Raw genomic sequence first — 16,178 nt, 5'->3', positions numbered from 1 at the left:
CCGCACTATGCCATTTTATACTATAAGGAACTTGAGCATCTGAGGATTCTGGTATCCCTGGGGCATCCTGGAACCAATCCCTCATGAATACCGAGGGACGGCTGTACCTTCTAACATCAACCGTGTTTTCACTGAGATGACGTAATTCAGCACCTTATCTAGGGGAGCTCAACCCTGGCTGTGCATTGGACTCACCTGGAGAGCTTTAAAAACTATCAAAGCAGGGACCCCAACCCCCAGAGGTCTTGATTCAGTTGGTCTGGGGAAGGACCTGGGCCCTGGGACGTTTTACGTAGTTCCTCAAAGGGGTTCTAATGTGCAGCCAGGCTTGCCTAATCATATCATCCAGCTCATTAACAGGAGGACCCAAGAATTCTTGTCTTCGTGCTCAAGTTCACCGTCTAACCGCAGGTCATCTTTGGTGTCTGGGCACAGATCCTGGGTGTCTATGAGCTCCTTGGACATCAGTGGCTGAGCATGTGAGATATTTCAAGTCAAGTCCAGAACTCTCAGACTCCCCTCCTGAAGCCTCCCTTGGTTGGGGTATGCGTGTGCGTGCTTGTGCGTGTGTGCGTGCGTGTGTGTGCGTGTGCGTGTGTGTGTGTGTTTACCAGCTGATGTATGTCCTGGTAATAGTCCAGAGAGGCGAATGCAGAAGTCTTGATCCAGACCCAGACAGTTAACGCCCAGACAGTTAACGCCTGATGTGACTTGGGAGGGGGGGACCCAAGGGTGGATCACAAAACAGAGGCCCTTCTCAAGGGGCTGTCACTGCTCAGCCTCTGCCAGCATCGCCGTCAAGGAATGTGTGCTTGGTCTTACCGCACCTCCCTAATTTTCAAGAGGAGTCAGAGGCTTCTGGATTTTCTGTTCAATTACTTGACTTTTCTGAGTTGAGCTCAATTTTATTAAACCACACACACACACACACACACACACACACACACTCTAAGTAGGACAACAAAACACATCTGCAGTCTGGGATGGGACCCAGGGCCCCAGAACTAGAGGGAACAGCAGACCAGCTCCTCATGTTTTGGATTAAAAGTGGAGATTTCCACTCCTTGTCAAGGACCTGAAGAGCAATGCCGCAGAGTCTCCTGTCCGTTTGCCGAGGCACAGATGTGCCTTCTGTTGCAGCCAGGTCCCGGGGAGCGGGCACAGCTGTCCTGGCGCAGATCAATCGCCACGTAACTGTGCTACTTGCCACCTGCTGCCCTTTTGGCTGTAACATCGTGAGGTGATGAAATCTGTTTCTTCGTGAAAGACAGCCCCCTAAAGTAGCCAGCGGCATGGCATGAGTGATGATGGGGAGAAAGCCAGGGAAAGAGGGACGGCTTTGATCCAGAAAGTGGGAATGTGACACTGGGGTAAAGTGTGAACGGGGGGACTCAGCAGGGCTCAGATCTGTGGGGGAACCGGGCTCACCATATGCTCTTCTGCAGACCATTAAAAAGCGATTAGCAGGACTGTTTCAGCAGGTGCCGCTGTCAGGAACCTCAGAGAAGATGCCGGGGATGGGAGGGTCTGGGGCTGGGTGATGATGGGCACTGGCCCTGGAGGGTCATGAGGTGTCCAGGATGTCCGCCAGGGAAAGGCCATCAGTGTTTGTGTGTGTGTGTGTGTGTGTGTGTGTGTGTGTGAGGGTACTGATTCACAGGGAACCCTGGACGTACGTTGCACATACACAGGCAAACTGAACAGGAGCCTGGGCAGAGTGCAGCGCAGAGCTTCTGACCTCAGCTCAGCTCATCGGGGCACAGAACTCCCCGCTTTGAGCAGCATGGGACAGCCGGAAGTTCCCCCTACTGAGAGAGCCCTCCACCACTGCCTTTCACGTGTTTCGCTCCGTCTTGTTTTTTCAGAACTCAGCGTCTCCCCAGAGGCCTTCCTTGATCACCCTCAGTAATGGGGTCCCTCTGCCCCCTGCTCTTATCCCCCGGCCCAGCTCATCTCTTCCCTCTGACGTCATCTCACAGTTGCTTTTCTTCTGCGTCATCGTCTCCCCCTTAGAACGTGAGCTCCAGAAGGGCAGGGCCACATCTCCCTCTTGTCCCCAGGCAGCGCTGGGCGCGTGCAAATGCCCAGCAATACCTGTGGAATGGCCAGGGAGTCAGAGGCGTGGTGCCCCGGAGGATCCAGCAGGAATTCCTCTCTGCCCCCAGGATTTTCCTTGCAGGTTTCATGGGCACCCCAGCTATAAAGGGGGTATCTTCTCATTCCCCGCCGCCGCCAGGCCTTCGCTGAGTCCATGTGTCTGGCCCCAGGGCTGTGTGGGAAGAAGGGGCACAGGTCCTACTGCCCCAAGGCTCACAGCCTACTGAGCAGATGAGGCCACAGGGTGAGCGTCCTGGGTGCCAGGAGAGGTGTCATCAGCCCAGGAGGCGTGGAGCTGGCTCTCAGAGCGGGCAGAGTTTGGTGGGTGGTGAGGGAGGGCTTCCTGGAGGAGGGTGGAGTGAGGACCGGGAGGGCACTGCTGGGGGGAGGCAATTGCATAAGCAAGGCGGATGCAGCCAAGCTGGAAAGCTGGTGCTGAAACTGGGACGCTATGAGTTGGGAGAGGAAGGGTCCTCATCCACTGGCCACCTGTAGGGTTCAGCCCCTACACTGTGTAGAAGAGGAGGTGACTTATCCAAGGTCACAGCATATATAAAGCTGGGACTCAAACCCAGGCCTCCTGACCCTGAAGCCTGAGCCCGCGCCTATGCAGGAAGCTGCCCTTCCACAGCCCAAACCTGCCTGAGGCTGAGCCCAGGTCAGAGGTCAGAGTGGTGGAGGACACAGCCCCTGGGGGCAGGTGCAGCATGTCTGGTTCCTTTGGTCTGTTCTCACCAAGGTTGTCTTCCCTTAAAAAGCGGGTGTGAAGAGTGCTTCTTCCTCCAGGAAGCCCTCCCTTCAGGCCCTATCTTCCCCAACCCCTTCGTGAGCTCCCTCTCACTTTATTAGGCTGTGCCGTAAACGTCCCCGCTGGAGATGGGATAGATCTGCTTGAGCGCTGGGTCCTCAGAGGTTGACACAGTGTGTGTCGGTGGCCTGTACTACTGAGTGGATACTGCACTAGTCCTGACCTAGACCCCAGCCTGAACTGGCTCCTCACCTCACACACTCACCCTTCAGCAACTTGCACTGCTCCTTGGTGACACCATGCACTTCCAAAGTCGCATCCAGCCCCACCTCTGGGTCACTTTGCTGGCCCTTAGGGTTTACCCTGCTTGACCCTCTGCCCCCTAAAGAGCCACCCTGTGGACATCACGGCCCTGGCATCAATAATTTGGCCTGTTTTTCCACCATGGAAGTTAGCATTATATGGCTCCAGGCCCCAGGCCCATTCTCTCCGCCGGGTCAGGCCTCTGTAAAATGACTAGAGTCTGGGATTACATGGGGACAACCAGACAGAAGAGACGGGGAGTGCCTGGAGAGAGATGCACAGTCCTGCCTTCTGAAGGTCTGGCAGCCAGGTTGATAGAAGACTCCCTCCCGGTCCCTTCCCAAAGAGCACTGAATAAACTGAAGGACTGAATGCCAAACTTTATTAGAAACGCTCTTCATTCATCGAATTCACATTAAAGTGGCAGGGGGCAGTGCCGTCTGGGGCTCTGGTGTCCCGCTGCTGTGACAATTTCCAGTTAAAAATCAGTCTGGGCAGAGAGTGTTGGAAACGCGAGAGATGCCTGGTGGTGGCAGCGGCGGCAGCGGCATGGTTCCCGGGGGATGACAGGCTGGGGCGGGCGGAGAAGATGCCTCACATCCACCCTTCCAGTTACAAAGCTGCCCCCATGGCCCCAAGCTGATAAATAAGCAGCACATCACACACACACACACACACACACACACACACACACACACACGTGAAACAGAAACAAACTCGTACAAGTCTCCTCAAGTGAAAAAATAATTCGCTCAAATAAAGCTTTGTGGCGGCCAGGCTGCATCCTGAATGGACGGTTGCCTGGAGACCCTCAGCCCCCCAGGAAGGCTCCCCAGCCCGAGGACATCACCCCCGTGGGTGTCACAAGGCCCCCAATTCCCCCATTAGCACCTTTGGACTAAGTACTGCCCTCACCACACTCTTTTAAAATGCGACGCTACTTAAAACAATAATAATAAAGGATACGCTCATTCCCTGGGGTGAATTTGTCAGACTCAGCTTCCCTGAATAGAGGTGCCCTGGGCATCCAGAGACTGGGGGTCCGGGTGGGGAAGGACGGCGAGAGAGAGGGGAAGTAAACAACGTTCAGAGAGGTAAGCTGGGAGGTGTCTCAACACGGTTTTGTCCACTTGCCAATTCCGCAGCTGGGCATCCCTAGGTAACGGTCTCTCAAAGGGGTGCAAAGTCCTAAAGTGTCATGACAATCCTGCTGCCCTGGGAAGGGTGGGGAACCAGAGGGGCACGGGCATCAAGCTGCTTTCACCATGCATTATTCAGAGGCAATGTTCTCCCGGAGCTGGCCAGTTTTCCCCTGGCCCTGTCTGCAGCGGGGCACACAACAGAAAGTCTCCTGCCCAAATGTTTTATTCATTCTCTTGGATAAGGAAACAGGCTCTCGGATCAATACCGGTGGCCGCTTGGCTGCTGTGTCCTGCTCAGCGGGCAGGATCTCCACCCAGCGCAGGCTTCGGGCTCTTCCCGGCTTCCAAGGAGGTGTCTGACTTGGGAGGGCTGCTTCCAAGGCAGCAAATACTGTTGGCAACAGACGTTTCATTTTCAAAGTTGGGAAGATGTCCTGGCCTTTCAAAGAAGTGAATGTCCTGGGAAACCAGGGTGAGGAGGGAGACTCCTTCCTGATGTACAGTGTGACCGTGAAGCGACAGGCCTGGGGCTGTGGGTGCCCTCCGCTGCCCCTCCGTCCCCGGCTCACTGGTACTGCAGATAGTTTTTGAGAGATTGAGGCAGCGGCAGGGAGCCGATGTCCTGTAGGCGCTGGCGGCCCAGGGCCAGGCGGATGCATCTCCGGCACAGGTCCATCAATGGCAGGGGCTCGGCTACAACGAGAGGGAAGAGAGTTAGAGTCTCACCAGAGCCGTCCCTACACCTCTCACCCCTACCCACCCCCTGCCCACCTGCTCCTGAGCTGCCCTTCAGGGCCCCGGGTTCCTCAGAGAAGCCTTCTCTGGTTATAGTAGCTGAAGGCTTAGAGCAGTGTCTTTCAAATTGTGGGATGCAACCAACCCGACTAAGGACACATGGAATCAATTCATTAGGTGGTGACCAGCGATTTAAAAAAAAAGAAAAAAAGAAAAGAAAAGAAAGAAGAAACAGAGAGCAATGCCCACAGCAAGGGGTGAATACTGCTCCATGAAAGCTCTGTCTCTGATGTAAGTGTTCAGTGTGTCTCAATGTAAAAAATACTTTTCACTGCAGGTCGTGATAAAATGAGAGACGCTGACCTAGGGTGGATCTGCAGGGGGCTTCCTCTTAGAAACAAGTGAGGTGGCGGGGGCTGTTTGAAATGTCCTTGAACCCTCAAACTTCTCCTCTAGCCTCTTTTGATGGTCAGTGGAAGAATGCATTTTCTTCAAATGTCCAGTTCTAGAAAAAATTCATGAATTAGAATTCATAAGCCATGGAACCTCTGGACATAGGACTGAGGTTTAGTTAGGTTTATTGCAGACATACTTATGAAGCTCTTATTCTCTTCTGGGCCCTCTAATTGGACCCCGGGGATACAGAGATAATTAAGCCAAGGCCAATGGCAGCCCTGGGTGTGAAGGAAGGCTCGAGGTCTGGAAGTTTAAATATGTGAATAATTGTAGTAGAGTGTAACATATGCAATAATTCTTAAATGCACAAGGACAGAAACTGAGAAGTTCCTATATGGAAGAGTTGTTTGAAAGCTTCCAAGAGAGGATACTGGAAAGGGGTTTTGAAGGGTGAATAGGAGTTTTATGTGATGTGAGGTTGGGGAGGGTATTCTAGGCAGAGAGAACAGGTAAAGGCATGGAGGCATAAGACAGGACAGGCTGGGAGGTCTGGAGGGAGAGGAATGGTGCTGATCAGCTGGATCTGGAATGAAGAGGGTGGTGGTCACATGCTGTTTCATGCGGCTTCTGCAGCCCTAGTTTCCCCAAATCCACAGGAACATGCTAGAGGCCTGATGCTGCATCTTAGCACTTGTTTTTTTGTCAACAGAACAAGTGATGTTTTAAAAGCATTCTATAACGTGTTAAGATACAATAAAACTGTAAGTGGTAAACACTAATACAAGAGTTGTGAGAGGAATAATATCACAAGGGAAGGGAAGGAATGGGAAGGTTGTTGAGAGTGCGTTTTATAGGAATTTTCGTTTACTGGAGCTGCAGAGTTAATGAGGAGAGCCATTAAAATCAAACCCGGACTTGGCTGGTGCGTTGGAAGCCACACACAAGAGCGTACCCAGCCCTCCTTCACATGGGGCGAGGCTGCATATCCTCGTGGAGTGTTGGTGGTTTTAAACACTCCCACCTCCGTATCCTCTTTTGATCCTCATACAAACCCCTGAAGTTAGCTAGGGAGGCCTGGGCATCCCCTCTTTCCCAGGCCTAGAAAGCAGATTACTCACCCCGAGTCTTGCGGTCACATGGTCACCATGCCTAGGCCAACACCTGACACCCCCCTCGAGGTGTCCCCATCTCTCCCCTAGCAATGCCCCTGCACCCAGCTCTCCTCTCACTGTCTCCCACCTGGTTCTCATCCAAGCTTTGCACAGTCCCCCAAATTATGCCTCTGTGAACCCCTTTCCCTGCCTCCCCACCCGAATCTTCCCATCCTTGACATCTTGACCTGCCCACTGCAAGTTTCCGTGATCTCCTTTTAGTTCCTATAGCACCAATGCTTGCTGCCTGTGCCACTGGACGCTGGGGAGAAAAAAACCTTAAAAGCCTTACTTAACGATCAATTGCTACTTATTTACCAGGCAACATGAGAGATGAAATATAATTGTAGCTACTGTTTATTGAAGACATATTATGTGGCCAGGTGCTGTGCTAAGCTCTTTATCTGTACCAACTCACGTGAATGTATGTATCAAACTCACATCACAGTTACCTCTTAGGGGTGGATGGACCTAGAGTCTGTCATACAGACTGAAGTAAGTCAGAAATAGAAAAACAAGTACCGTATGCTAATGCATATATATGGAATCTAAAAAAACGGTACTGATGAACCTAGTGGCAGGGCAGGAATAAAGATGCAGACGTAGAGAACGGACTTGAGGACACGGTTCGGGGGGGCAGGGGAAGCTGGGACGAAGTGAGAGAGTAACGTTGACATATATACACTACCAAATGTAAAACAGATGGCTAGTGGGAAGCTGCTGCGTAGCACAGGGAGATCAGCTCGATGCTTTGTGACCACCTAGAGGGGTGGGATAGGGAGGGTGGGAGGGAGACGCAAGAGGGAGGGGATATGGGGATATATGTATATGTATGGCTGATTCAGTTTGTTGTATAGCAGAAACTAACACAACATTGTAAAGCAATTATACTCCAATAAAGACGTAAAAAAAAATAAAAATAAAAAGGTAATACAGTAAAAAAAAAAAAAATTACCTCTTAGGGTAGGAACTATTATTATTATCCCCATTTTAAGGAGGAAGAAACAGAAACACAGAGTGGGTAAGTCACTTGCCCAAGGACACACAGCTGGTAAATGGCAAAGCTGGGAGTTGGACCCAGGCAGCCGGAAACTGGAAACTGTCTTATTTTTAGCCACATTTATTGAGCATCTGTTCTGTCTCTTTGCTACGTTAGGTTTACAGTTAAGTCCCCTACATATGAACAAGTTCCGTTCCGAGAGTGCGTTCATAAGTCCAATTTGATCATTAAGTCCAACAAAGTTAGCCTAGGTACCCAACTAGCACAATCAGCTATATAGTACTGTACTGTAATAGGTTTATAATACTTTTCACAAAAATAATACATAAAAAAGAAAAAATAAATAAGCAAACATTTTTAATCTTACAGTACAGTACCTTGAAAAGTACAGTTGTACAGTACAACAGCTGGCATCCAGGGGCTGGCATCGAGTGAACAGGCAAGAAGAGTTACTGACTGGAGGAGGGAGAGGAGGTGGGAGGTGGTAGAGCTGAAGGGTCGTCAGCAATAGGAGACGGAGGGCAAGCTGCAATTTCACTCACGTCTGACGTTGATGGCACGGGTTCTGGTTCCTTGCTGGATTCAATTCTATCTACCCTCTTGAAAAAATGGTCCAGTGATATCTGGGTAGTAGCTCTTTTTTTCTCGTCATAGATGACACGGTAGCACTGGATTGCATTCTGCACAGCTGCTGCAACCTCTGTGTAGCTTTCTACATCCGGGTCTGTGCCTCAGAGACTAACAGTGCCTCCTCAAATAAAGAAAACCCCCTTGCCATTTCCTGCATCGTGAATCTCTTCGGTTCTTCAGTTACTTTTTCTTCCTCTTGTCTCTCTTAGTCCTTTCTCTGGGAAGAAGAGAATTCAAGAAATTCCCGGGCAGCTACCATATCTGCACTCCCTGCCTTGCTTACTTTTACCTTGTGAAGGTTGTCTCTAGCCTTGAACCGATGAAACCAGCCATGGCTGGCATTAGAAGATGCACCCTCTGATTCTTCGCCGTGTTTCTTCTTCAAGTCTTCATAAAGGCTTTTAGCTTTCTCTTGAATCAGCCTTAAGCTGAGCAGGACTCAACGCTGACGCTGATGCTGCAACCACACGCTGAGAAGTTTCTCATTTCCTCCATCACTTTTCCACGCTTCTTCAATATCACTGTCGACATCATCAGCACAGTGGACTTCACATGCTCCATTACCTTGTACTTGTTCTTTAGAGTCGTGCCGACGGTTGAACCATTCATGTTATAAGAACGAGCGACGTCTAACCATCTTTTTGCCTCACTCCACTCTCTCAATTATTTTCACTTTTGTTTCCATCATTATCGCTTGGCACTTCTTAACAGTACCAGCTACAACACCGCCACTTTACGCTTGCTTCCGGACATCCTGGGCTTGAAATAAAGATACTGTACTACTGTACTCTATACAGTACTGTACACAAAAGCACAACCACTTGTAGAGGATGCACGCACGTGACAATGTACGCCAGACACGTGGACTAACTTACGTGATTGGACATGCGAATGAATGTTCGCATCTTTGAAAGTTCGCAACTTGAAGGTTCGTATGTAGGGGACTTACTGTATCTCATTTAGAGATGACTGTGTGTAGGGGACTTACTGTATCTCATTTAGAGACGCCTACTTCAGAGAAAAGGAAACTGAGGCTCAGAGGTGAAGGGGCTTGTCCAGAATCACACAGCCCAAAAGCCTACAGGTGGAGCTTCACGGTGCCTCCCTTAAACACCATGCAATAATGGAAGATCGCTTTAAGGTATGAAGCGAAGGAGAGGGTCACCTGTCTCCCAGGCTCATGCAGTCCACAGGCTCTTACTCTGGCTCCGACCGCTTTCCAGTTCACCGGTGCCCACCTCTCCTGCCATGAGGTCTGCACCCACCTAAATGGGCCGCCCTGCCACCAAGATGCCTTTTCTGCTCTCATGCCCACACATTTCAACGTGGACCCGGTCAGCCACTTTCCCTTTCTTCACGGCCATCAGACCCCTCTCCTCTGGCACATCCCAGGGATCCTCAGAAATTTGGAGTCCCTGATTTCCAGCTCCAGCTCTGCCAACTGCAAGTTTCTGCCTTTGTGAAGGGTACTCTGAGCGCTTGTTTCTTCATTTGTAAAATGCACCAACAATCCCCAGCCTGGGCCTGTCACAGGGGGGATGGCCCAGAAACCATCCGTTAAATGAACGAATTGACTTGCTTCTTTGGGGAGTGTCTTCTACAGTTGTTTCAAGCTATTGAAATAAATTGCTCTTAACTGACAAGGTTGCTGTCTGAGTTCCCACTCTCCTGTAAACCCCTTGAGAACAGGGCAGGTCTTAATTGACAGGAGGCTTGTGGTGAGAGTTAAACGAGTTAGAGAGTAGAAAGCACTTGGCACAGTGACCAGCACATAGTAGGTGTCCGACATTCAGCACTTCTAGCTATCTCGTCCCCATCCAGGCATTTGTTTGGTCACCCTTTGTGAGGATGAGCTTGGGCAGGGCTGTTAATGAGGTGGGATCTGCTAGGAGGCCAGCAGTTCCTTCTCTGAATGACGGGGGATGGGCTCGCATTCTGCATCGGGAAAATTTTGAGCTGTTAACATTTGAGAATCATTGCCAGGGCTTAAGAACTTTTGTAATCACTTTAAAGCTCTAGGCACATACTAGGTCCTCAATGTCCAAAATGCTAAGCCTGGTCAGCGAACTCAATTCCCTGTGTGTTCCCTGCCCAGGTAGGTGCTGAAGAGAAGGAAAGAGCTCTGTTTCCATTCATTCCTCTGCAGTCACTGAAATCACTCCAGAGCCCAAACTCCAAAGAAAGCAAGGGAGGGGGGAGGGGCTGGAGTTCAGAGCACACCTTTAGCTCTAAATGTGAAATATAAACCATCTCTCCCGGGGCTTCCCTGGTGGCACAGTGGTTAAGAATCTGCCTGCCAATGCAGGGGACACGGGTATGATCCCTGGTCCGGGAAGATCCCACATGCCGTGGAGCAACTAAGCCCGTGTGCCACAACTACTGAGCCTGCGCTCTAGAGCCCGCGAGACACAACTACTAAGCCCACGTGCCACAACTACCGAAGCCCGCGTGCCTAGAGCCAGTGCAACAAGAGAAGTCGCTGCCATGACAAGCCCGCACACCGCGACGAAGACCCAACGCAGCCAAAAATAAACAAATTAATTAATTTAAAAAAAAGATCTTGCAATTGTTTAAAAAAAAAATCTCTCCTAATTTCTGAGGGAACTTTAACTGACGACTTCACAGTAACCTCAAAGCACACAGAGAAAGTAACTTCCAGAGCTCCAAGGATGCCCTGTGTGGCCTGGGCCATCCCCCAACTCCTCTTTATAACTCCCTTTGGCTTTAGAACTGCCAAGTGTCAAGGTTTAGAAATGATCACCCAGGTGGCAAGAGAAACACAGCATCTTTCAGCCTGGAAGCCATTCTTAGAAATATTTTCCGACAAAGATAAACTTAAAAAGGAATCATTTTTGCAAAAGTGAATATCCAAATAACCAATAAATATATGAAAAAGTGCTCAACTTCAAGAACCATCAGAAAAATGCAAATTAACAGCATAATGTGACTCTGCTATATGCCAACAAGGATGGCTAAAATGAAAATAAGACAGTAGCAAGTGCTGGTGAGGATGTGGGGCAACTGGAACTCTCATATGGCTTCGGGTGGGCGTGTAAACTGGCACAACCATTTTGGAAAACTGGGAGCATCTACTAAGACTGAACCTAGGGCCCACAGTCTCCCCCTGCTGTACACATGCTCACCAAAATGCACGTACACGGATGCTTAGAGAGGTGCCAAACTGGAAACAAGAATTCTACTCTCCGCCATCAGTGGAATGCACACACAAACTGTGTCTCTTCTTATAGTAGAATACTAATCAGCCGTGAGAATGAAGGAACCACAATTACATGCAAAAAAAAAACATGGATGAATCACTCAAACATAATTTTGAGTGAAAGAAGTACATTTTGTGTAACCTCATCTGTATAGAGTTCAATAGCAGGATGATGAAGTTAAGGTAGTGGTGACATTAGTGGGGAGCAGTGATTGGGGGGTGGGTATTGTTCTGCTCCTTGATTTGAGCTCTGGCAATACCAGTGTGGTCAGTTTGTAAAAATCATCAGGCTTAATCACCTGAGACTTGTACACTTTCAGCATATATGTTATACTTCAAAAACAAGTTTACATTAAAAAAAATCAGTCACTGACTGAGTTAGGAGTGCCCTGGCTCCCTGGTGGGTAGGTGTGGATATGACACAAGCCGGGCACCTTCCCACCTGTCCCAACAGGCAAAGTTGGGGGAAGGGACTAGTTTGGAATCCCAGCTTCTGCTCCCAGGGAATTCCCTGGTGGTCCAGTGGTTAAGACTCCATGCTTCCACTGCAGGGGGTCCGAGTTTGATCCCTGGTTGGGGAACTAAGATCCTGCATGCCACGTGGCAAGGCCAAGAGAAAAAAGAATGCAGTAAACATTTATGAAAAGAAAACTATCCAGCTTCTGCTCCCACCACCAGTGGGCCAGACAGCTGGCTCACCTTCACAGAGCCACATTTTTCTCATCTGTAAAATGGGGGCAGCAACACCTCCATCCATGCCTTGTGACAATGGTATGACACAACATGCTCCTTGTTCCAAAGGCGTTCTCTCTACAGTATGTCTTATTCCAGGCCAACAGCCCAAGAGGTACCTTTAAAAAATAGTACTAATTTACTTATCGTGGTCCTAAAAATGCCCCGGTACATCATCCTAATTGACAACAATGCTCTGCTCTTGATGAAGACTTACTGGAGCCAGGGCTGGATGTCTTGTTCTGTGCTAAAAATATCGCAAGGCAATCATTTCCAAAGTTCTCCAGGGAGCTGTATTTTCCATAATTCTCCACCACTCACCCCCTACATGACCCTCAGTAAGCCACAGAACTGCCCAGGGACTCTGTTTTGCTGTCAATAAAATGGGGGTGTTAGCTCATCTGGTTTTGATGGTCTATGTCTATGATGAAACAGTGGAGAGCTAGGCACTTTGTGCCTTAAACTTCTTCTCTGGGCCCCTTTAAGTCTCCTCTGCTGTTGGTGAGGAGATGCCAAGACGTGAGTCATCACCCTACCCCCATTCCTGCATTTATATTTTGAAAAAAAAAGAAGATCAACATTTTTAAGGTCAAGAGGTGAAATTCTTTTGGAACAGTTTAGACAATGGTCAGCAGATGGGGGAAGCTTTCAGTGACAGCCCTGAAACCTGAACTTAAGTAGACATGGTTTTCGGGGGAAAAAAAGGAGAAGACACGCATGTGGGCAAGCACACACACTCTATGTATCCGACACTGTGCTAATCACTTTCTGCAGACCATGGTTTTGGTGTCCAAAGACTCAGAGGATTGTCTACATGCCTCTGGGCCTCCCCTCCTGCTATTCCTTCAGCTGGAACACCTTTCCCTGTACTGCCTGCCAGAAGCCTGTCTCCCCTTTCAGGACGCAAACCAAGTGTCACCTGCTCCCCAATGACATGGCTCTCCCACCTTCTGGGTCTGCACCTGTCAAGTGTCAACCCACTTAGCTAACTACACAAATGGACAAATGTGTCATTACCTGCTCACTTCTAAAATACGCCATACCTCTACCAATTGGCCCTATCATGGCCAACAGAGACCTCAGCTCACATCTAGAAAGCCCCTGGAATCTGGAGGTTTCTCTTAGCAAGCGTCACTGTTTCCCCAACAAAAAGGGTATGACTACAGCCGGGACAAAAGCAGCATCTTCAGATGAACTTGGTGCCAGCAAGCATCATGGGCACAGACACTTCCACCGGAGGACGTACCCGAGGGGCTGGCCTGTCCACCAGCTCCCCGACACAGTACTAGACAGCAAAATATTCTCACCTAAAGACTCTGCGGTGCTCCCAGGCAAAGGGGAGCTACATGGCTGTGGAGTGAACAGCAGCTGCATTTTTAGATGTGTTCAGTGGCTCTAAAAGAAGAGCCTCTACCCACCCAGCCTGAAAGTTACTTAAGGAGTTATTCCAGCAAAATGAAAAAGGAATCCAAGAAACAGGATGGCACAAGCTTCCAGGAAAGGGGGTGGGGGGGAGTAAGTGGAACACAGAAGCAAAGGAAGGTAGAATGAGTGATACGAAGGTCCATTAGATTGTGATGCTTGGAAGAGCCTCCTTCCAGGGGCCGTCGTGTCTCTAAAGTGCCACACCCACAAAGCTCCGTGCCTCCTGACCTCTGACCCCAGCCCTTGGCTTCCCCACCCTCAGAGCTCCCACTGTGCCCTCTGGAAGTGCCACTCCACACAGAAAACTGCAACCCAACTTCTCTTCTGAGAGCTCCCTCCACCTCCCGCCCTAACTGAACCCAGCGTCCTCTCCCAGGACACCACTGCCCTTCAGCCTTGCCCGGGCGCTGTTGGTGTCTCAGGGCCAGGAGGTGGGCAGGACCCCTCGCTCCTCTGCCACATACAAAGCTCTGCAGCCTCCGTCTGCTAGAAGAAGTCCCAGCCCCTCCGTGGCTCACACCACTTGGCCGGGTCCTCTTCTGGTCCCTGTCAGGGCTCTGGCCTGGCCTCCCTGGTGCCTTCTCAACCCATACCTGCCACCTCCCCGATGACAGAATCCTCCACAGGCACGACCCTCTCACCACGCAGCCTCCTGGGTCTGGACTGCCTCCTCCTCAGGGCCACGCTCCCCCACCCGGCTACCCACATCCTGGGCCACACCACGGACTGCAGCATTGCTCCAAATGCCCCTTCCAGGACCCCAGGGATGCTGAATCAGCCACCCCCACTGTGACCATTACTTCCCGCTCTCTTTTGCTCAGCCCACCAGCATTGCCTTTCTTCACCTCCCTCCTCACCCAGCTGACCAGTTCGCTATTCTCAGGGACAAAGCGTACGGGGGCAAGGCAGGCAGGACGGTGAGGGGCGGGGGCGGGCGGTGAGTAGCTGTGGGGTCACCGGGTTGGGGGCTGGACAATGAACTGGGGACAAGAAGCCTCTGGCATTCAGGTCGTCTGTGTTCAGTGCCACTTCAGAGCTCCTTCTCCCCGAGCCGGCCTCACAGCTGCCTGGGAAGTGGCTGAGCAGCTGGCAGGCCTGGGCTCCGGCCGGCCTCGGCTACCGTCTGGCAGAGCGGCCTCTCCATCCTCCTTGGGGCCTCAGCCTGTACCAGTGCAGCAAGTGGCTTGGCAAGAAGGCTGGGGGTCCTTTCTACCAGCTGACACTTGACAGAACAGACGTCACGTTTAATCCTGGCAGTGGAAGGACTCTGACTGCACCCAATCAAATCAGGCTTCAACACACAAGAAAAAGTGAAATGGCAAGGCCAGGGATGCCTGTGTAATACATGTTAGATGAGCCTTGGTGATCCAGGGCTGTGGCTCCCAAGCTGCAGGCACAAGCCAGGCAGGCTTCCTGGGGGAGGTGGTGCTGAGCCAGGTCCAGGGGGCTAGCTGCTTACAATCTGCTATTATATCAAAAGCAAGGCTGGCTGCTTAAAGTCTGTCCTCAGCTTTACCAGGTGAGGCTCATTTTAGCCACAGCATTGTCAGAAGAACGAGGGATCCGGTGACCTGAATCCCCTGTCCGAGGGCCTTCCATCCACCAGTACTCTCTACCCCGCTGGCCAAGATCTCGGCAGGGTTGGAGCTGCCTGTCCGCCCACCTTGCAGCCATGCCTGGCCCTGCTGAAGCCAGGGGGGTGTTAGCTGTTGCCCTCTCCCAGCTCTGAGGCTGAATGAATGGCTCCAGGTGGGCACTGGGGCCTCCCCTCCTGGGGTGGTTTGTGGCCTTGGTCCCTACTGGGCCTTCTCAACCTCCAAGCAGATGCAGCCTCTGTGGAGAAACCTCTGTGTGCTTGGGTTGGGAAGGAGTGGACAGAGGGAAGAGGGGCCCATCACCTGCCCAGCCTCTGAGAGCCTGGCTGGGGTGTAGGGAGCTGTGCTGGATAGGACCCCGAGCTCAGCCTCCACCCTAGTACATGGCCAAGGCCAGTCTGTTTCAGCAGCAAACTTGAACCATGTAAGATGATTGGTGCGTTCTGCAGATGGAAAAATCAAGGCACAAAGAACATCACTGTTTTGGTTAAAGGCTTCTCAAGAAGGGTTTGGAGGGATATCAGAGTTCTAATGTCATTTTGTGGACTCTGGGGATGAAGTCTTGTCCAACTTGTGACGCTCACCACACACGCGTGTATTCATCAGACTTCTACTTACAAACGTGCTTTGCAGGTCCTGAGTAGACAGCCAGACACACAGAGGCTCACGGGGCTACAGACAGGACAGGGAGACGGAAATAAGCACAGAGGGGTCTGTGCTTAAGAGAGGGAATTGGAGGGGGAGCTGAGGGAGCCAGGAAGAAGGGCACCTAACCCAGCCAGGGGGTGTCCAGGACGGCTTCCTGGAGGAGACTGCAGCTAAGAGAAGTTTTAGAGGATGAATAAGAGTTATCTCCGCTGAGGGCTGAGAAGGATGTCTGTTGGCTCTGAAGGCATATCTCTAAGATGCGTTCAAAGAAATCTCTTTTGTGTAACATTGGGAAAAGTTCACAGTTTTCCCAGAAGACACTTTGAGGAAACAATAATCAGTTGTTGGAGAAAGTCTAG

At 50.8% G+C, this 16,178-nt stretch overlaps 1 protein-coding gene across 1 annotated transcript in view; it reads right to left on the bottom strand.

Moving 5' to 3' along the window:
* Nucleotides 1-3,513: 3,513 nt before the first annotated feature.
* SPSB4 (splA/ryanodine receptor domain and SOCS box containing 4) overlaps nt 3,514-16,178 on the bottom strand; it is a 63,382-nt gene continuing 50,717 nt past the window's right edge. Inside the window, exon 2 of the mRNA XM_036851006.1 lies at nt 3,514-4,983. Within this exon, the coding sequence (XP_036706901.1) occupies nt 4,856-4,983 (128 nt within the window). The 3' untranslated portion in view covers nt 3,514-4,855. The remainder of the gene's footprint in view (nt 4,984-16,178) is intronic.

Source organism: Balaenoptera musculus, chromosome 4 (genome assembly GCF_009873245.2).
Source record: "Balaenoptera musculus isolate JJ_BM4_2016_0621 chromosome 4, mBalMus1.pri.v3, whole genome shotgun sequence".
In the NCBI taxonomy this organism is placed as follows: domain Eukaryota; kingdom Metazoa; phylum Chordata; class Mammalia; order Artiodactyla; family Balaenopteridae; genus Balaenoptera; species Balaenoptera musculus.
The sequence above is the reverse complement of the archived record's forward strand: the minus strand, read 5'-3'. Positions and strand labels throughout refer to the sequence as shown.